This window comes from Anabrus simplex, chromosome X, assembly GCF_040414725.1.
Source record: "Anabrus simplex isolate iqAnaSimp1 chromosome X, ASM4041472v1, whole genome shotgun sequence".
NCBI lineage: Eukaryota > Metazoa > Arthropoda > Insecta > Orthoptera > Tettigoniidae > Anabrus > Anabrus simplex.
This window is the reverse complement of record NC_090279.1, coordinates 104,583,236-104,606,700: the sequence shown is the minus strand read 5'-3', so window position 1 is coordinate 104,606,700 and position 23,465 is coordinate 104,583,236. Positions and strand designations below refer to the sequence as shown.

The following is a 23,465-nucleotide window of genomic DNA, read 5'->3' as shown; positions in this document are numbered from 1 at the left end:
CAAACACATACAACAAGACTGGGTCACTGTGTTAGGATAGCCTACCTGCTCACTTAGGTAGACCACAACTACAAATACTTGTTTGTTGATGTTAGTTCATACGTAAAAGAAGGCGATGCTGGAATTTTTAAAAAATCTCAGCTGTACAGAATGATAACCGAAGAAACATTCCCTTTTCCTCGACCCAGTGCATTACCTGGAACTAAGAAAAACGTTTTGCCACACGTCATTGTTGGTGATGAGGCATGATGAGATCTTATCCACAAAAGCAATCGCGGCATGATGCGGAAAAGCGTATATTCAACTTCAGCCACAGCCGGGCTAGGAGATTTGGGATTATGTGTCAGTACTGGAGGGTTTTCTTCACCCCTACAGCAGTATCAATGGAAACTGTTGATGATCTTGTGATGTCAGCCTGTATCCTCCACAACCTTCTCCGGAATGAGCGAATTCCTTGCCCAAATGGACACTTCATTGGTAATTTGGAAATACCAGAAGACAACATGATTCCTCTGGCAGCTGACAACTGAGGAAATTCTACACATGATGCTTTCATGATAAGAGACAGCTTCAAGCAATACTTTAGTAGCAGGGAGGGAGTATTGCCATGGCAAAGAGAATATGCTAACAGGTTGGAGTGAAAGTTTTTTTCTAACGGACAAACATGTGTTTGTTTACCTATAGTTTACTTTTTCTGTGACCCATTTAGCATAATAACGGAATGAACATCGTTATTAAAATAAAACCTCGTGATTTTATTAAATGAACAATACTGAACTCAAATTTCGTAAAATGAAATATATTGACATATTTGATATATAAGGAATGGATTCATTGGTTGATATATCATTTCTAAATCTGTTAATTATTTAATCCTTTGGAACTGAATTCATTATATATGTTATAAGGAACATCAATAATAATAATAAAAAAATTGTACTGTAATTCTACCGGCAGGATTACCCATAGGGTTGCGTGCCAAGGATCTGGACTAACAAACGTAAGGGCCAACCCAGAGGCTACAATGCTCAAGACTATAGGTTTAACAACTTGACTTGAACATTTATTTTACAAATTAATAATGAACGGGTTTGGAAGCGCTTGAGAATTAACATGTTTAAGTGGAGGGTTTTGACCCGTTTTCATAATTCACCTGTAAGGGGGACCAGCCCCATATAATCCAGTAATATAATTCTCTCCTCCTACAAGGAAGACTTAACACCAACGTAAACTACTTGGCTTGATACCGGATAATATTTGAACAATGAAACTACTGGGCTGATATCTTGTTCACAAATTTTCTCAAATAAATTATACATTATCCAAAAGTCAATATAAAGTTGACAACCCATTTAGGCACAATTCCAAGCGAATCACATCACTTCTCAAACTGAACACCCAGAACATTCTGGCACTTTACATTTCATTCCCTTGAAGCAATTCTTTAGCTCCTACCGTGACTACAAGGCAAAACATCGATAATGAAGGCTCAAGTGTCCACCAATAGCTAATAAAAGCTTTAAAACAAGACATCGAATTTAAAAGAAGTTACAATTAGTTTCAAAGTATGTTTCACAATGATAGCTTAGGACCAAGCACACAAGCCAAAGATGCCAGATACATGGCTTTACATTAGCATTTCTTCGTTCCTCCCATTATCCTAGCAGCATTTTGAAAACCTTAACGTCTTACCTCCCATGCCCCCTCACGGTCTTTGGGTCGACGAAAGGCAAGTGATCTGCTCAAGGTGCAGCAGGTGTGCGTGTCCCACAACCCGGCGAGGCGCGGCAGCCTCAGCGGGAGGAGGATGACCCACGGTTTACCTCAGCGCGCCGCCTTTCTCAGAGAATCGGGAGAGGGGCGCGCAAGCACGCGGGGCACGAAAGAACCAAAGAGGGAAGGAAAAAGCAAGAGCGAAGGGATGCCGCAGGACGGAAAAATTCCTTACCCTGGAGCCATAAGTTAGGAACAGGGAGAGAACACCTTTATTACAACACACTGACGGGCATGATGCAAAAGAAGCAAGCATAATTAGATATCAAACAAGCTACATAACACACCAACATACACCAAGATTTTTAAAGGGGCAGATAAAATTCACGGCTCAATAATAATAGACACTCTACCACTGATCCACAGAGGCAGCTACCACATCAATGAAAAATCAAAGAATCCCTTGAATGGAGTTTCCATATGACAGTAAATTAACATTAATCGTTTGGTACCTCTGTTTTTGGAGATCGAACTCTTTCCTTCTCAAGACCATCGTATAATACATAAAACTAACAGCATTTATTACCTGTTCTATCCAACTTCAGTGATATTTTCCATAAGTTGTCTTTCACAACATTGTTTTTGTAGCTCTTGTATTGTAAGTTGTACAACACTGGGTGAATTCGAACTTCTTCAATCAGTTCCTCGTCTGTAAAGCTCATCGTGTTGCTTAAAACAGTGAAAACAAGAACAGAAAGAATGTTGCTTCGCACAAATCTGGCCAGACGAATCAGTACGCGGTGACGCTGCGAAGTCTCACTGCGAAGTTGCGCAGACTGTGCACTGCACAGCTTGAGAAACCACTTACATAAGCTCGTGTAGTCTGTATTTGTGCGAGGTTCTGAGAAAGCAAGCCTTTAGAAGTCCTGTGCGTGAAAGAGATCTATCAAGGTAGAGTTAGTTGTGTGAAAGTAACTGTAAATATACAACTAATAGGCCCACCATTGTCAGTACACAATATGTCTGAGGAAACAGTTGACCTTTTAGTTGTATAATATATGTTATGGTCATGATGGTATAGCTGAGTGTGTAGGCAGAGGAAGTGGAACAGTATGGAAAAGTGAGTGACAAGGAAGAAAGTGGAAAATTTCAAATATAATAAAGGAAGGTGGTAAAAACAAGTGGGGAAAACATACAAAGTACTAGGCTTACTTATTACCTAAGAGTCCAACTTAATTTGGAGCAGACCGTGCGAGAAATCTTGCATGTTCATAATGTATGTGGTGGAGTGGTGAACAGTCTTACTTATCACTTGATGTAATCTTTGATTTTTTAACATTTGAACAGAACCAAATGCTATTGTATTGACAAATGTTCCGGAAGTAACTTTTGGTTTTACTTAACCGATAATTACAGCATGAGAGTGCAGTTCGTCACTGCTCTTTCTATTATCATGATCGGTTACTTGTGAGATCTACACTACTGTGTTGGGATGACAGCTCCCTCCTGTAATTACAGGCTGGAGAATGTTCTCTCTCTATAGCATGCTGAAAGCAAGAAAAACTGATCCTCCCTGTGAGATGTTTTTGTTTCCCCAAACTCACTCCAATAGGAGCATGACATCCACTTGTTGCCGTGTCACAGTTCAAAGGCGATCAGTAGCAGCCCTACAAGTGACTGACACAACCTCTAGCAATGCTAACCTATGACTTGATGACTTGACTGAGGCGTTCCACGGGATGGAAATGGGTGGCAAGAGAACAGAGAGGCTTTTATTTCTCTTCTAGATGTCTGATTAGAATTCAGTAAATCATTTTAAAAATTTATTTCAAAGGTTGATCAGCACGGGTAAATTCAAAATGTGCAGTGCCACAAACTCATGTTAATTTTTGTTGAGTGTTCTTTACATTTGATATTTCATTAAACTTCATCATCATCATCATCATCATCATCATCATCATCATCATCATTTAACTCCAGTTTCCTGGGTGTGGTGTACAAGCACTCGCCATCTCCTTCTGTCTTCATACATCTTCTGTTCCAGTACATCCTCCCATTTGTATCCTCTCTCTTCCACATCTCATCTTACAGTCTCTATCCAGTGTTTTCTTGGTCTTCCCTGTGGTCTTCTTCCTGTGAGATTAAGGTAAAAATATTTTCTGGCAGGTCTTTCCCTGTTCATTCTCATTATGTGCCCATACCACTGAAGTCTGCGTTTCTCTATGACACTGATAATAGGAACCTCAATACCAGCTACTTTCCTATTCACTTCATTTCTGATCTTGTGTCTTCTGGTACTTTGGTTCATGGTTCTAATGAATCTCATTTCAGTTGCTGGGATTCTACTGAAATCTTTGTTCAGTAGGGTACATGTCTCTAAACCGTACGTGAGAATTGGTACGAAGTAAGTGTGGTACATTATTGTTTTATTGATTATGAAGTCGATCGTAGTCTTGAGCTTTCCATTCCAGCTCTGTCTTGTTATTTTATGCCTGTCCCTCTTCTGATACCATGTGTTCTGGATGATTAAGTTGTTTCGCACACAGAAATCAATCAGGTTCTCTCCTTCAGAGTTTCTGTTACCATGGCCATGGGGGCCAACGATGTTTTCACAGTCTAGTCTTTCTTTACCAACTTGGTCATTCAGATCACCCGTAATGATTGTGTTCTTCTCTGTTATTTGTTCCTCAAGTTCGATGAGGAATTGCTCTTTCTCTTCTGTGGTACATCCTGTCTGCGGTGCATATACTTGCAGGAGAGTATGATGTGCATTACCAATACTTAGTCTCATCTGGATGATCCTATCTCTCACATATTTGACATCTGTCTGTGTGTCTATATCTTTATGAAGGAGGAAGCCAACTCCATTTTTGGATTCATTATTGTTCCCACTCCAGTACAGCACATATCCACTTCTCAAGGACTTCTTCCCATATCCTTTCCGTCTTGTTTCACTCAACCCCAATTCCTTGAGCTTACGCCTCTCCATAAGATCCACAAGTTCTTCATATTTGTTGGAGAGAGTAAGGATATTGAGTGCACCAATTTTCAGTCCTTCTTGGGAGGGTTTTTTGTCTTCCGATATCTCCGATGAGCATCAGGCTTTTGGCCATCATAAATCGGACGGTACGAGAAGAACTGTCATGTCTGGTATTTAATTTATTCTTCCATCTGAGGCTTGTTCTAAGTTTGAAAGCAGTATATTCATACTCAACTGTTGACTTGCTAGGCCTAACACAAGTGTGGGGTTTACTCCCTTAGCTTTTGAAGATCCCTCTTCTCCACAAGGCAGTGGTGTCCTCTTATAATTATCCCCAGGGAGGATGGGTTGCCTCATCCGCCATCTCTGCCATTCCGAAGGTCTCCTCTGCCAAAGATGCTGTTAAGGTTTTCGCCCGTAACCCTGGGCATGGGTTCCACGTTATACCCCGTGGTGCTGGGTCCCTGTCTGAACTTAGCCATCCTTTCACACGGACCTGCTGATGTGGAGGATGCCCACCCCCACAGAGTGGATGTGCCAGGCAAGAATTACTCAAGTGGAGAACAGGGAAGGTGACCTTCTCTCCCTTGAGCCGGGTTAATGGTTGCGTGTGATGCCACAACCGAAGGCTTAATTTTAATTATTATCAAGACCTCCCACAAACCCTGCAGATACTCACAACAGTGTGCACTCAGTCTTAACAACTGAATATTCTTCTTTTGTGCTCAGCTGTAGAAGTATTGTAAAGAAAGGAATCGAATTAAGTAATTTAATATCTACTTACCATTCAAGGTTATAAACTTCATATACGTTCCGTATTGAGTTAAGATTACACATAAAGTAAATACAAAATTTAATCCACCTTCTCAATACTTAACAATCATGCGATGTTTATAAAAACATTACAATATACTTTTACAAGGTACTAGTTTCAGTCCTATTAGGACCATCATATGTGTGTACCATAGTCCTAAAACAGAGTTGTGCGGTGAGATGAAAGATGAAAGAATGGACTGGGGATGTGGTGGAATGATATACATATAAAAACAGTTCTTTCACCATTTTATATGTATATCAGAGCCATCTACAGTTAAAGCCGGAAGGTACGCTTGGCAACGCTGTATATATCTGTCAAACGGAGGCCGAGGGAAAAGGGGGGCGTGTCCGATTTTGAATGACTTCGCCCATATTCACTACATTTAGACCAACACGATGATTGTGATAAATGCACACTCTTCGTAAAATGGTGCTAAGAAATACACACATCAGTAAATGCATTCACTGAAGTTAGAAATACACATTTTACATGAATAAAAACAAAACACTTTAAAAACAGTACTTACAAGCTCGATTATTGTGGAGTGTTGACAGCTCTCTCCGCTTAGTGTTTTTATCCTCACTGCTGACATAACTCGTGTTCTTCATCTGCTTTTAGCACTTTGCAAAATGAAGACAATAAACAATCTATCGCACCATTATTGTCACGCCCAAGCAGCTCAGGATAGAGAAAACAGAAATTCTTTATAATTTTCACAACCCAGACGGTCTTCGTATACCACTGTTCTGCAGACACACACGCAATACAATGTGATGGCACCTCTCTGAAGTTCTTCAAAATAGGGATCACCTGTTTTATTAGTCTGCAGGAGACATAAACACGTGTCACAGCTTATCCTTGATATTGTCCTTATTGTATACCCAGAAATGTACCGCATATTGCCCCTGACATCTCAAAGTGCCCACCAAAAAATTCACATGATAAATGTGAATCTAACTTGTTTATTATTTCCATATTGTCCGACTTGTTGGCTGAACGGTCAACGTACTGGCCTTCGGTTCAGAGGGTCCCGGGTTCGATTCCCGGCCGAGTCGGGGATTTTAACCTTAATTGGTTAATTCCAATGACACGGGGGCTGGGTGTATGTGTTGTCTTCATCATCATTTCATCCTCATCACGACGCGCAGGTCACCTACAGGTGTCAAATAGAAAGACCTGCACCTGGCGAGCCGAACCCGTCCTGGGATATCCCGGCACTAAAAGCCATACGACATTTTATTTTTTTCATTTCCATATTGAGCGCAATAGCATCTGTCTTGATGGAATCAAGGTGCAGTAACATTGTAGTTACAACCAATAAGCTATACTAAGCTATATTTGAAAGTTTCTTGACAGTAAATAATGTGTTTTCCCAGTTCCAAATGAAACTTTTTGAGTTGCTCTACGTCCCACTAACTACTTTTATGGTTTTTGGAGACGCCAAGGTGCCGGAATTTAATCCATCAGGAGTTCTTTTACGTGCCAGTAAATCTACCGACACGAGGCTGACGTATTTGAGCACCTTCAAATATTACCGCACTGAGCTAGGATCGAACCTCCCACGTTGGGGTCAGAAGCCCAGGGCCTCAACCGTCTGAGTGAGCCAGCCAGCCCGGCCCTTTCAATGCAAAGTTCGAATTGTTCCCTTACAGGCAAGACAAAGAGTGTGCTTTCACTGTTTACCACACGATACTATATGAGACTGTGAAGCATTTTAGTAGATTTATTTGTATACATTTAACACTAACACTTCAAGAAGTGGTTCCTATATAATTTAATAAATGTGCATTTAGTTGAGACCACTTTGATATCTTACCATTTGCTAAACATGTCATTTCTTCTACCAACACCTGATAGCATATACAATGACATTCATATCTTGGTGAATTTTCAGTGAATGGGTTACATTTGGCATATCATCCAGCCATACAGTACAAGCTATTCAGCCCTGGTTAGCCTTCACATTATTTCGATAAAAGGCTCTACATATGCTTATTCTATCACTTATCTTGTTATATATAGGTACTCGAACATATTTGCTAAAAATTAAACGAAACACGAGACGAAATTCACTAGACATCAACATACACGGATAGATCCCGCGCTTTCATCTTGGCCTCCACTGGACGTTGCCAAACTTATATGACTCCGGCTTGTAACTGTAGTCGGCTATGATGTATATCATTCCACCACATCCCCAGTCCATTCTTTCATCTTTCATCTCACCGCACAACTCTATTTTAGGACTATGGTATGCACGTATGTATCTTGGCTAGGCTGATGATGGTGCTAATAGGACCGAAACTAGTACCGTACCTTGTAAAAGTGTATTGTAATGTTTTTATAAACATCGCATGATTGTTAAGTATTGAGAAGGTGGATTAAATTTTGTATTTATTTTATGTGTAATATACTTACCAGATATTGTAATAAGAGTTGAATCATGGCTGAAAAATGATATAATGAATGCAGAAATATTCTCACGGAACTGGAGTGTGTATCGTAGAGATATGTTAAAAATTAAATAATTGAAAAAGAGGTTCAACCTATTCAATACATAAAAGAAAGAAATGTAGTGATTACATTCTTATTTAATAGTAACTATAAATAGGACCGGTTTCGACCCTAGTCCAGGTCATCGTCAGCCATAAAAACATGTAAAACAATGCATATGAAAAAGAAAAAGATTAAGTGAACTCTGGATCGGTATAAGATGAAACATAAATTAACGATGGGGGTAGAAATTGTGAGTCACTTAAAAGAAAACAGTACGTAATATTAAGAATGGTAGTATGGCACACGCAGTGATAGGCGAAGTCTCACAATGTTTATGAATATTGGAGAACGGTCAAATGGGTCAGTTTCCACACTCTGTCAGGCACAAAGTCACAACACTATCAAATAATATATGAAGATCATAAATAACTTGAAGTCGCAGACGAATAGATTTGTAGAAGCAAACCGCCAGCTCCCGGTGATCAGCGCGGCACATTCAAGGTCATGCGCTGCGGTCTCGAACGCCAAAGTAGAATGGAGAATATCCTGAAGGTCCAGTATTTGTCTCGGTTGCGGGAAGTTAAGTACGTATATATAGAAATATACAACGCAAATCAGTATGATTGAATGAGTACTTGTGCTCCTGCTAAGTTCTTGGAAAGCAGTTGACTTGAAAAAACAATTGTAAAGAGAAAAAAATATAGTAAAAAGCGCAATATCGGAAAACAAATGAAAACTTATATGCACAGTGCGCTATTATTTAAATTGAAAAAATTTTAGGTCATGATTGAAGTAGTCGAAGTTGGCGCAAGACAAGAGTTAAAATTTGAAAGAGGAGAACCGAAATGAAGGTCGATGGTTTTTTTTTTTAATAGAGAAGGTAGAATAAATTAACAGAGGAAGAGTGATAGTGAAATAAGAGAAAGAATAAAAGAAGGAAGGATAAGATAGGGAAATGAAGGAGGGGTAGTTTAGGGTGGGTTATTGGAGGTAGAAAATGTGGGTGGGAACTTATTTCCCTCGGAACCGATTTTATTTTACATAAGACAAGTGATAAATTGGCCTCATTTAAGCGGACACCTCAAACTCTGGACAGCGTCATTTGTCCCGTCCACTTGACTTAAGCGGACACTTTACACGTTGCAGGACAATTTATTACACCTGACCACATGTCATCCTTTCTTTTAAAACCATTCTTCAAACATAAGGAAATCCCTTTTGAATGTTTGTACTATTTCGAGTGCGAGGGGAGAGAAGGTACATCGGAATGCAGTTCTACCTAGTGATGTATAGGCCTATTCCGAGAATTCTAATTGCCCAGAAATGCTGCCAGGGACTGTTGACTCACAAGTTACCTGGGGATTTTCTTCCCTTCTTGTATCATTCTATTCATAACTCGGATTGTCGCTGATAAGGTCGAGTTCAGGTAGTCAACTTAAGAAGGAAAAGACAGTACAGGCGCTAATTAGTGAGACAGAAATACCGTAGCATTTCAGTTGTCTGTTAAACATGAGTAACAAGGGACGATCATGTTTAGATCTCGAGGCAAGAAGAAATGTAATTATAGAAAGTGACAAGGGACTTTCAGTGAGAAAGCTTGCCAAAAAATTCAACTGCGGGAAAACTCAAATAAACACTGTTGTGAAGAATAGAACTGAAATTTTAAAGGTATGGGAGGAAAATAGGAATCGAGGAGTGAAAAGAAAGCGGGAGTCAGTTTTTTCAGAAATGAACGTTGCGGTATATGAGTGGTTCAAGTGTGCTCGAGTGAAGAAACTGTGTGTGAGTGGACCAATGTTACAAGAAAAAGCTTGAGAAATCACAAATAATCTGAAAGTTGAGAATTTTGTAGCTAGCAATGGTTGGTTGGATTGTTTTAGAAAACGTCATAACGTTAGTTTCAAAACAATCTGTGGAGAAGGTGGTGATGTGTCTGTGACTGAAGTAGCGGATTGGAAAGATAGGTTACCAGACATTTTGAATCGTTACGAACTGAAAGACATTTTGAATGTTAATAAAACTGGTCTGTTCTTTAGGGCGATCCCGAAGAAGTCACTGACTTTGCCGAATGAAAGTTGCAAGGGTGGGAAAATGTCGAAAGAAAGAATCACCATCATGTTTTTTTGTAACGCACTCGGTGAAAAGAAAAATCCTTTAATAATTGGTAAATCCTTGAGACCCAGGTGCTTTAAAAACATGGACTTAAATAGTCTTGGTGTCGAATGGCATGCGAATAAAAAGACATGGATGACGTCAGCAATATTCGAGAATTGGCTCCTAGCTTTGGATTCCAAGATGAAGGTCAGAAACCATAACGTGATCTTATTGCTAGATAATGCTACGTGCCATCAAGAAAGACGGCTTTCAAATGTAAAACTCTTGTTCTTTCCACCCAATACCACTTCTCATCTTCAGCCATTGGATCAAGGAATCATTCAAGCATCCAAATTAGACTATCATAAGAGGGTTTTACGGTCATTAGTGGCACACATGGATGAAGCAGACTCGGCTTCTGATTTGATGAAGAAGATCAATGTTGGCAATGCAGTTTCATGGACAAAGGCAGCCTGGAATGCAGTCAGCGAAACCACAATAAGGAAATGCTTTGCAAAATGCGGCATCGTTAATTCTACAGTTGAAGAACAAGCAGAGGTAGAGGTTTGAAATGAATATGATGAACTTCAGACTTTAGCAACGACAGCTGGATTGACGTATGATATTGAAGCCGAAGAAGAGAATATTCCTTGCTGTGACGATCTCGAGGGCGACTGGCAGTCCCGACTCCAGGACGCACTTTATGGTAAGCTTTCTGTGTTATCAAGTTGTACAGTAATTGTGTGTTGCACGTATCGTAAGGTCTATGTTTCGTTGCACCTCAACTCCTCATTCATTTTCTTCTTGTGATGGACAGCTTTTAATTCTTTTAAACTAAATTTTCAGCTTTCATTTAATTCACTGCCTAGCTATCAATAGCAGCCTTCATTAGTTGTACAAAAGGACCATTTTGAATAAAACTTTTTATCGTTTTACAGAGCCCGACCCGAATCAGGAACGAAAAGTGACTATGACGGTGAGGCGGAAGAAGAACAAGAAGTTCTGACAATGAAGCAGGGACTAAATATGCTTAAACAGATAAATAATTTGTGTATCACGCTGGACCGTGAGTACGGCGAGAACACTATGGAACCATTTAACAGACTTTATTCTGTGTTCGAGGATATCACAATTAAGAAAACGTGTGCTAAATTTACACAGACGAAGCTTCACGATTACTTCACGAAGCTGTAGTGTTTGTAAATGATGTAAAATCACTTATAATAACTCTCTATGAAATACTAACACAGAAATAAAAATAAAGATATGCATGCTTATATTTAAGGTGGATGTTCTTTGCCGTTAAAATGTTCAATTATTTTTACAAACTTATTTTAGCGGACACCTCTCGTAACGGACATTCTTCCTCGGAACCGACGGTGTCCGCAAAAGGGAGGTTCGACTTTATTATTAATTTTCATTTAAGAATGTTCCTTCAGGTTATGTCTATAAAAAAGGTTCCTCAAAACAATTGATCCTTCTATTCCCATTAATGCGATCTTGTATCTTCTTCTTCTTTGACTGGTTTGCCCCTGCGATGAGTCTTTTCTGAGTAGGTCGATTCTGTGCAGTACGTTTTGTGTCTGCGTAGCTCCTGCATCTTGAGTTCACAAGCAATGTCATCACGAATGTCTTTCTTGGTCTTCCAGTACGTTTTGCATCAGCACAGCTCCTGCATCTTGAGTTCACAAGTAATGTTATCACGAATGTCTTTCTTGGTCTTCCTGGTATTTTGCCTTCCAAAATTTCCATCGACGCATTCGTATGTCCGAGTCAGTCGCTGCGATCTCTTTATTGAAACCCAAGTCTCTGAGGAACTTTGAGTAGAGATGAGCAATGGTTCGTCTATATAATTGTATACTCCATACTGATACATGAATAATTACACCCTTGCTTAAAAGCCAACATTCAGACTTAACAAACTTTGGTCCTTAATAGCAAATTCCGTAGGAAGGAAGGTTATAGGATCACCGAAGAAGTATCTGGACTTGCTGATAACGGTAGTAATAGAGAATTGACATGATAGCCTGCAGGGAATCAGATGGTCTTCGTTTTGAAATCTCCACAGACCAGCCAGAAGACATTGATAGGGAAAGGAAGCTGATCTATGAACCACCCGTTGCTTATAAATACACATATGTATTGAAGGACATTAAAGTGGTAAGGGCTCAAGGGACTATTCCTCGACTCATAGTAAATTTTTGGAAGCATATTCCAGAACTGCTAACTATAACTTTGTTAGCTTTATGAGATTCAGTTTGATTGCTGTATGCTGTAATGACATTATAAAGCTGAAATTGTAAATTTAATTGTTCATTTTACTAGTCCATTGTGACAACCTTTGTAAATAAAATTATATTGGGTTTTATTTGCCGGATGCCAAAATACTCGTTGAGATTTTTAAGATCTGTAGTAATGATATGATCAGTGACTTGTGGAGTTGCACCTCCATGAAGGCTTACAATATTTTTTGCTGGTTTATGATGATTAATCACTTGTGTTTGTTTATTTTACAATTTAGGTGGAAAATTTAGCAGATTATACTGCAAAATATTTGTGCTGTGTTTGGTTAAATGTTTCCGCCTGTATGGGGTCGATGTTGCTTCATTTCGGCACGTTCTGTACTTTTGGATTTCCCAGCAATTGGAGGATACAGAAGAATGTGTTTTGCAAGAATGATCTCAAACAGCTCTTTTTGAGCCCAGCAGTGACAAAAGACCTTGGTCACGTGGTGAATATGATACAACTCAAGGATTATAAAACCAAGAACTCAATGAAGAACAAACTTAATAAACATTTCTGCAATAAAATGAACATTATGAAAAATGATGAATATGTTTGGTGGTTCTGTTACAGTCCATGACCTGCTCATGTCACAAACACTGGCTGCAGTTATTACCTTCCCAAAGTTCTTTTATAACATTACATAGTAACTTGAGAATGAGAATGATGTTAATATTTCCTTAATTTTCCTCAAGATGATTATTATTATTACTATTATTTAAATGAAATTGAAACTGCAATTAAATCACAGAAAGCAGCTGCTTACATGACTTCACTATTCATCTGGGCAAGAATGGGGAATTCCACACAGACGCTATCAACAGGGGCCTAGTTCCAGCAGATTTTAAATTTCAAAAACGCTTGTAGTTTTCAACCAGGAAATCTGAAAGATGATCCATTTAATTGAAACTGACTTTCAATGTATTAGGTCGTGTTCTGTACATTTAGTTCGGTTTGAAGAGATGTTAAGTACAGAACAAAAATGGCCAACCGGACACCAGTTGGATCCAAACCCACAACCTCCTGATTTGCGTTGGTTGCTCTACCAATTGAGCCATCTTTTTTCTGTTGGAAAGGATCTAAGCTACACGTCTGGTACCACCATAGCTCAATTGGTAGAGCAACCGACGCAAAATCGGGAGGTTGTGGGTTCGGATCCCATTGGTGTCCGGTTGGCCATTTTTGTTCTATACTTAACATCTGTTCAGCACGAACTAAATGTATGGAACACGACCTAATAGGTTGAAAGCCGGTTTCGATTACAATGCGGTCATGAAAATTCAATATTCAATGATCCATTTAATTACGGCAAGTTGCTCTTCTCAGTACTACTTGAAAAACTCGTCTATGTACCTATTAATTGATGACAAAATGCCAAATGTTGAGACAAGACCGCAGCCGCTGGCGACATGATCAGTCTTCTCCAGGACTCGGTCTTAGCTCCATTGCTATTGAATCTGTTTAGTGAGATTCCGGATACATCGTCTGTGCTAATGATAAAAGGGGAGAACCGACTGGCTTTTACATTTAAAGAAATGAACTTCATTAATGTTTCCGTATTGAACTGAGATCAACGATAAGATATCTGTTAGGTTCAACCTTTTCAATACTAATTAGGTATGTGTTTATGTTACCAATACCTTTTATTCAACTTGGGGACCGGTTTCGACATATATAATGTCATCATCAGCCATAAAATAAATCACAAATATATAAGCAAAGGCATAATCTGTAACTGACCATTCACATTATGTGTCATGACAGAAGAGTAACGGCTTAATAATTAAATCTGGCGCAGGTTCTTCAATATGTAGTCTTTGTGCATCCGTTCAATAGAAGGCTCCGATAGGCTTCCAAAGTAAAGACTCATTTAAAACACTCACACGTGATGTGCGTCAACCAGAGCGTCGAGAACTTATTTGAGTCACTTGTAATTTATACCTGATAAAATTTTAATACTGATGAATATGAAATCAGTCAGTGGTAAAAGACGTTAGTCTTGTGAGAACGAGATACAAAATGTGGTAGGTCTGGAGGGGAGGGAGATGGTGGGAAAGAAAAAGATCTTGTTAGGGGATTAGTAGGTTCAAGGTGGGTATTGTGAACAATGTGGTGGGGGTTTGTAACGTGATAGGGTACTGTGTATCGCGGTAAATATTGACCTCTTATTCGGAAGATTAAAATACTTAAATACTTTAATTAAAAAATCAAATAGAATGTTAGTTTTTTCTGAGATTTCGTTCAGATTCAAATTGGAGTTGAAGAACTGGTCTAAGTGAATGAAGCAATTTTCTGCAACGTCAAGAATAGAGCCTTTGTCCATATTTATGAGCACCTCTGTATCTTATTGTATGTTACTGAAGCTATGCTTTGAATCTTGAATGTGCTGGCCAACTGCTGATTTTGAAGTTCCTCTCTGTTTGACCAGTGTACGAGGATTGAGAGTTTTGACATTGGAATCTGTAGACACCTGGTTTTTTATAAATGTTAGTCATGTTAATTGAGCTGGTATTATGTAAGATATCCATATTTCTATTGTTAGTTCGATATGCGATTTTGGTGTTGTGTTTCTTCAGAATATTTGTCACAACGTAAATATCTTTGTTGAATGTGAAGGTTGAATAATAAACAGGTTTAATTTTCTCTCTAGTTAGAGTTGAATTTAGGCAAAATTTTTGTTTGTTGATAATAAGCTTTATAAATGTATAGTCATAACCGTTATATGTGGCTATACTCAGCAATGATAATGATAGTGATGACCCCAGCATGATGGATGGCTCAGGTGGTTGAGGCACTGCCCTTCTGACCCCAACTTGGCAGGTTCGACTCTGGCTCAGTCCAGTTGTTATTGAAGGTGCTCAAAGACGTCAGCCTCGTGTTGGTAGATTAACTGGCACGTAAAAGAACTCCTGCTGGACAAAATTCTGGCACCTCGGCGTCTCCGAAAATTGTAAAAGTAGTTAGTAGGATGCAAAGCAAATAATGTTATTTTCTTATTCTTCTCCTCCTCCTTCTTCTTCTTCTTCTTCTTCTTATTATTATTGATGGATCATGGTGTGAATTACTGTAGTCAAGTATGCTCAGTCGGCTAGGACTATACAATCCAGCATGGTCCCTAACCCGTTAGGAGAGATCCTCACTTGGACTATGTGTAAGGAGGGTAGCATCTCGCTTCACGAATTTACTGAGCTCAGAACATTTTAAGCAAGCCTCGGACTTACGGGAGTAACGGGAGTCCCATTGACATTTGACTCCTTGGAAACAACTTGGCGAACAAAATGAAATTTGATGAGGAGCTATCAATATTAATAGGACCTATGGAAGAAAGAAAGTAGAACTGGCCGAGTCAGTAAAGAGGATGCTTCTGGATGTGCTAGGAGTAAATGCTATTCGGGTAAGGGGAGATAAGGAGGAAGAGATAGGAGATTATAAAGTGTGTTAAAAATGGAAGGGCAGAGTGTGGGGTAGGGCTGTTCATCACGACTACTATTGCACGCAACATAGTTTCTGTCAGGCACTTAAATGAGCGAATGGTGTGGGTAGATTTGGCAGTTGGAGAAATTAGGGTCGAGAATTGCCTCAGTGTATTCACCCTGTGAGGGCGCAGATGAGGATGAAATTGACAAATTTTATGAACCATTGAGTGACATTGTAGTCAGGGTCAACAGCAAGGATAGGATAGTGCTAATGGGCGATTTCAGTGTGAGAGTTGCAAATAGAAATGAAGGATACGAAAGGGTGATGGGTAAATGTGGGGAAGATATGGAAGCTAATGGGAATGGGAAGCGTTTGCTGGACTTTGTGTTAGTATGGGTTTAGCATAAGGCTATTCACTGCTACACATGGGAGGCTAAGGGTACCTGATCCATAATAGACTATATCTTAACCAACTTCGAATTTAGGAAATCTGTTAGGAACATGTACAGGTTTTTCAGGGATTTTTTGATGATACAGACCACTATCTGATCTGTAGTGAACTAAATATCTCTAGGCCTAGGATAGAGAAAGTAGAATCTGTCTACAAACAAATAAGGATGAAATCTCCAGAACGCTGAAAGGCATAACGGTCTATAATAATGTATGTAAACAGTGGAGTGGTTTAAGCAGCGGACACCAACTTTGAGATTAATTTATATATTATCTGTACGTTTGTAAATAACTGAAATTTATCTGTTCATTGCATTATAAATAGTTGTCATGTTGAGCTCAACAGTTTCCTCTTTTGCAGGCTGAGAACAACATGGAGTATGTGATAGAAGCCCACGACACAGACGACATGCGGTCGTGGCTCGCAACCATCAAGTACTGCATGAGGATGGCGCTGCCGAGCAGCGATAGTCAGGATGGCAGGTGAGTCTCTTGTGACTTGGCCGTGATACATGTACAACAATTCTTTAGAACAAATGGATTGTGTTTGTGTAGTTTGTGAGTTCATGCACATGCGTGGGAATTCTTAGTTTAAAGAACAAATTAAGAAGGAATGTTCCATAGGTCAAGTACCCTTTATAATCTCCTATCTCTTCCACGTTATTTCCCCTTACCCGAATATCACTTACTCTTAGTACTCTTTGCTGACTCGCTGATTCAGCCAGTTCTTTTTTTTTTAACCGAGCTCGATAGCTGCAGTCGCTTAAGTGCGGCCAGTATCCAGTATTCGGGAGATAGTAGGTTCGATCCCCACTGTCGGCAGCCCTGAAGATGGTTTTCCATGGTTTCCCATTTTCACACCAGGCAAATGTCGGGGCTGTACCTTAATTAAGGCCACGGCCGCTTCCTTCCCACTCCTAGCCCTTTCCTATCCCATCGTCGCCATGAGAATGAGTTAGCTGGAAAATTTATAATGTCCAATAATGGACCATTTATATTGGTATTATAAATTTACTCATTCAGGACAAATATTTCAGATTCCCTATGGGAATCAACATCTATATCATCTGATGGCCAAGCAGGCACCAATTTTTGATAATGAAACAAAGTCTCTTAGTGCATTGGCACTGCCGGTGGCTCTAGTTAGCCTACGCAGTGGCCTCCACGGTATGCACTAGCCAGCGTATTGGTAGGTGTGCTAGGTACCAACTGATGAGCCCACCCTAGCACACGAGGGCAAAACGCTGGCAGCCAAGAATGAGTTAGCTGGAAAATTTATAATGTCCAATAACGGACCATTTATATTGGTATTATAAATTTACTCATTCAGGACAAATATTTCAGATTCCCTATGGGAATCAACATCTATATCATCTGATGGCCAAGCAGGCACCAATTTTTGATAATGAAACAAAGTCTCTTAGTGCATTGGCACTGCCGGTGGCTCCAGTTAGCCTACGCAGTGGCCTCCACGGTATGCACTAGCCAGCGTATTGGTAGGTGTGCTAGGTACCAACTGATGAGCCCACCCTTGCACACGAGGGCGAAACGCTGGCAGCCAAGAATGAGTTAGCTGGAAAATTTATAATGTCCAATAACGGACCATTTATATTGGTATTATAAATTTACTCATTCAGGACAAATATTTCAGATTCCCTATGGGAATCAACATCTATATCATGAGACCTATCTGTGTCAGTGCGACGTAAAGCAAATAGCGAGACTTTCTTTCTTTCTTTCTTTCTTTCCTTCTTTCTTTCTTTCTTTCTTTCTTTCTTTCTTTCTTTCGTGAGCCCCATTAATATTGATAGCTCCCCATCAAATTCCATTTTATTCACCAGGTTGTTTCCAAGGAGTCCCTCGCCCATCAGATGGGTGTGGGACGTCGTTACTCCCATAGGTCCAAGACTTACCTAAAACGTTCTGAGTGTGCTCACTGAAAATTCTGTGAAGTAGCATGGTTCATGGTAGCATGAACAGATAAATTTCAGTTATTTACAAACGTACAGATAATATATAAATTAATCTCAAAGTTGGTACACACATACTCCCAGTAAGGATCTGTCCTTTAATGGGTTAGGGACCACCGGTGGATTGCGTAGTCGCACAAGGAGAGCCATGACTCACAGAATGTCCGAGATGGCCACTCCCATTCCATAGCAACTGGTATCCCGACTCTCAGGATCACTTATTAGGCCACTCAGCCGTTGCCTGTAGTTCACAAACTAGGACGTGACACACCGCAAACCAAATACAAAATTTTAAACATCAGTGTGTGAAGATAACTGTATCATGATTAGTTCTTTTTAACACACCCAAAATACACTCGGCTAATAATTCACTATTGTTCGAATGTTTGACAACCAATATGTACTTCTGAACTTTAAGGGCTAAGTTAGGAATGAACTCTATGGATGAAACTGTACGTGTAATCCGGCTTCGGTGGTGGGGTTAGGTGTGGCGAATGCAACATCTGAGATTGTCAGAGAGAGAGAATCGTGCGACTTAAAATAACTATTAAAATATTTGTTATAAGTCTCTTTACAGATGCAATAGTTCACTTACACAGCAGCTTGCTTTTCAGGAAGCTGACCGGTACAATTCTTGGTTAATAATATGAGATTTCCAAAAAGTCAAGTACCTCTGGTTCGAGCCGCACGTCAAACTCCACGTTCCGTGGATTACGTATAACACTGCCGCAACTCTACATTTAAACAGGTTAGGATGGAAAATAAATAAAAGTTATTGTCTTAATATGTAAGATTCAGTATCAAGAATATGGAAATAAATTTTATCTAGATTACTCAAGAATAGGGTAATTTGTAAAGAAGTAGTCACCATGACATGAAGTGCCTTACCTCATCGTCTTCTTCTATTTCTAATGTAGCTGATAGAGGATTGTGGAGGCATTTAGTACATTCACTGGAGCTTGCAGACTGAATGCTGAAAGTCATAAGAGTTGATAATGAAGATGGATGTATTGTATTTGCTGCTATCACATTGGAGATGATGAGTGTTCTAGTGTTTGATTTTTCCTCGCATAAGAGATGCATCTAAGATTTTAAAATTAAAATTCGGTGGGGAAATGAGCATCTGTTATTACAAGTAATGAAATTACTTCGTGTACTTCAATGTTTTAATGTGTAAGTAGGAATAAATAGTTTTAACATGTACAACACTCAGGTTATGTATTAATTATATATCTTTATGTTACATCTTAACTAATTGTGAGGATTTAGAGACTGATGATGACTCAAAAGAGCTGAAACATGTGCCAGTAATGATGTAAAATATTCTAAAGTATTGGATAGGTGAAGAAATAGATACATCTTCTGCATCTATTACACAGATAAACAAAAAAAAGCTCTCAAATCGAGTGGCCAACCTGTGCTGTATTCTCATTGTATGTTTCAGTCGCAGCCTCCTAGGAGGCGGAGGCAATAAGTCGGATGGTGGCGAGGCTGAACACCCCCCAGAACTTCCTCCCAGACTGCAGGCCGCTGGCGGCGATACACCAGGACTTCGACTGTCCAGCAATAGTCACTTTGAGCTGTGTGCGTCGCGGACTGAACTGGAGCAGAGTACGTAGCAGTATTTTGGGGAATACCTGGGTGTCTGAAATATCCAGGGTAATCCAGACTGAGTGCTTAGTATATTGTGTGATATTGAAATAATAACAATAAGTTATTTTATTAATTTGGCCACCTAATCAACACAATGAAATACAGTAGAACCTCGATTATATGTTCCCGGAAACTGTGTTTTCCCGTATTATTAGTTCAGAATTATGTGGTCCCATGAGCATCGTAATTAAATCACGTTGTAAAAATCCCACATTATCCGTTCCTCAAAGAAACGATTTCCCGCATCAACCATCCAGAAATTTCAGTCCCATCAACGCTAAATCCTTGATCACGCATTTTTCAAGGAACTATCTTACGAAAGGACGGCTACGGCATACTTACAGATCTTGGTGGTGGCGTCGCGTCATTGCGGTAATTTGAAGAAGTACTGGCTGGAAAAGCGATCGGCGGTGAACTTGCATAAGTAGAGTTCGTGGTTTATACCATTTAAAAATCAGAGATTTAGCGTTTTGATTTTCAAATTTAGCATTTTGTAGCAAATTGGTTAAAAATAGGCATAATTTGCTAATCGAAACCGACTTTCAACCTATTAGGTCGTGTTACATACATTTAGTACGTGTTGAAGAGATGTTAAGTACAGAATAAAAATGGCCAACCGGACATCAGTGGGATTCATTATAGAAAATAGGACAAACATCAACATAAGACTGCAAGAAGTATTAATGCACACACACGAATATGCCTATTTACAAATTTACAAACACAATTTCAAAGTGAAAAATACTATTCTGAACGTATTTATTTATCACAGTACAACGCATCTACAAGGAACAGGAATTTCAATGATGATTGAAGTACAACATGCCAATTGTTTAAACGGTATCCTCCTTCATTCGAGACCGCCTATCAGTTACAATTATCTTGTACTTGCCAAAAAAAATTTCTCCATCGACACTGTTCGTGGAGGCTTAAATGAACAGCAGTGCTGCCGAGGCAAAGGAAGGACTGCAAAACTTTTTTTTTCTTCAAGTCTTTGATTGCAAATTCGGCACATCAATATAGGCCTATCTGTTTCGCTTACATAAAAATGTCCTGATTTGTGACTCTCGGCTTGCTGTTTGATCGTCACTTCACTTCTACTCAGGGTTACTAGACAATAAAATAAATCGCTACCGTACTTTAAAACAGGAACTACTGCTCAACACCAATGTCAAGAATAACCGACTATGATCAAGGATCAACACAAAGAGAATGAACGTGTGTGCTTGAAAGTGTATTTGCTGTTTGATTGATTGTTCTTTGCAGTGCTCTTTGGCCAGTGAAAGTTATTCCACACATTGAATGATTTAACCCTTTGGCCCACCATTACTTGTGAAAGGAAATATTCCCTTGCGTACCATTTATGTATTTTTTCGTCACTTTAACATAAATTTGACTAATCACATACATAAGAATACACAGAGCAAAATGAGCTTTTAGCTCGTCTATAGTAACAGGAAACTAATGTTTTTGTTTGTAAGTATTAGTTTCAAGGAAAGCAGATAAATTAGCAAGAAATATAGAGGCATAGGCATTGGTTTCCTTAGTAACGTGATCCCAGAGCTGTGGGGCTAGAAATTCATTCCCTATGACCATTTCTTTCGGATTATTTCCCAGCACCCTCCACCCCCCCACCCCACCCCCCTCTCACTATAGAGTGAATTTCAGAAACTAGTTTGTATGTTACAGAAACGGGCTTATTGTCAAGTAGATCATAATTCCAAGTATTATTTTACTAGACTTTTCACCCGTTCTTGTTGCATTCTGGTTTTGTCACGTAGTTTCAATTGGCACTATCATCTCGGAACTGAAATCAGAATCACTTTCATCACTGTCAGTTGAAGAAGAATTTTCACTCTCCAGAGAATCATCTCTAGTTTCAACATCAGTATTTTCAAGCCAGTTATGAGAAACGTCATCCATGCCGCGCTTGGATGTCGCCATGATTGTTTACAATGAGCGGCAAACAGAGGTGCTTTCTATTTTCTGTACTTCAGCTCAGAGTTACTATGTTCACAGAGAAAATAGCTTCAGGTATCATCTGACATCAATCGGGTAGGCTGCAAAACAAACAGAATAAATCTCTCTGACCAGCTAAACGTGGTAATCATCATCATCATCATCATCAGTTTTCCACTCCAGTTGCCCGGGTGTGGTTTACGAGCTCTCTCCACTTCTGTCTGTCCATGTACCACTCTCCTCTCAAGATGACATCCCAGCTGACTCCTCTTGTTCCTATGTCCTCTTTCGCTTGGTCCAGCCATCTCTTCCTAGGTCTTCCTACCGGTCGTTTTCCGGCCACGACTGTGTGTAGCCATTGTTTTGCTGTCGTTCCATCCATTCGTTTGACATGGCCAAACCATTTCAAACGGGCCCTTGTCACTTTTTCATTCAGGGATGGGTACACACCAGCTTTCTCCCTTATTCTTTCATTCCTTACCCTGTCCCTTTTTGTCTTCTGTACCATAGTTCGTAGGAACTTCATTTCTGCGGCTTGTAGTTTGCTGTCCACTTGTTGTGTTGTTGTGCAGGTTTCTAGGCCATATGTTATTATGGGGGTGAAATATGATTGGAATAGAATCTGCTTTGATCTTAAGGGAACTTGTTCATTCTAGAGGAGGTTCCGAACTTGATGGTAAAACAGCTGATTTTTTAATGCGGTTGTTAATCTCATGCTGTATTCTGTTATCACTTGAAATGATGCACCCAAGATATTTATATTGGTCTATTGTTTCCAGCTGTGTACCTTCCAGCATTATATTTTCTTTCTTCTTCTGCCTGTTGACAGACATACTAACAGTTTTTGATTTATTTATTGTTAATCCGTGTGCTTTCAAATGTTCATTCCAGGTGTTCAGCCTCTCTTGGACATCCTTCTCTGTATTTCCCCAAATTACTACATCATCTCCAAAAGCAAATGCATTGATGTCCATATTGTTCTTCTGCTTAATTTCTTTCATGACTTCATCCATGACAGTGATAAAAAGTAAGGGTGTAAGGGTACTGCCTTGTTGCACTCCTTAAGTGGTTTGGAACCAATCAGAATTACCGTTTCCTATCTGTACGCAACTGCAGCAGTCTTCGTAAAGCATTTTAACTTTCTGGATAAGCCTTTTGGGTACATTTTTCTTTCTTAAGCATTCCCATATAGTCTTCCTTGGAATGGAACACTATCAAATGCTTTTTTGAGATCCAAAAACACTAGTGTTAAGTCTTTGCCCTTCTCCCAATGCTTTTCTAACAGTATTCTAAGTGCAAATATGGATCGGTAGTTGATCGTTCTCTGAATCCACATTGTTCTTCCTGTAGTTGTGGTTCTATTATTTTCTTTAGCCTTTTTTTCAAGTATTTTCTCAAATATTTTCAGACTATGAGACGACAAAGTGATCCCTCTATAATTGCTACATTTCTTCTGGCTTCCTTTTTTTGAAGAGAGGTATTATTATTCCCTTTTTCCAATCATCTGGGACTTTCCTATCCTTCCATATTGCATTAATTACTCTATGAAGCCACTGTATTCCTATTGCACCAGTTGCTTTGATCATATCTGCACTGACTTCATCAAATCCTGTTGATCTTTCTTTGGGCATAC

At 39.4% G+C, this 23,465-nt stretch overlaps 1 protein-coding gene across 1 annotated transcript in view; it reads left to right on the top strand.

Moving 5' to 3' along the window:
- The window catches only part of Lnk (SH2B adapter-like protein Lnk), a 153,541-nt gene that overhangs the window by 23,852 nt on the left and 106,224 nt on the right, over nucleotides 1-23,465 (top strand). Inside the window, exons 3-4 of the mRNA XM_067158686.2 lie at nucleotides 16,612-16,733; nucleotides 19,665-19,831. Coding sequence (XP_067014787.1) covers nucleotides 16,612-16,733; nucleotides 19,665-19,831 — 289 coding nt within the window. The remainder of the gene's footprint in view (nucleotides 1-16,611; nucleotides 16,734-19,664; nucleotides 19,832-23,465) is intronic.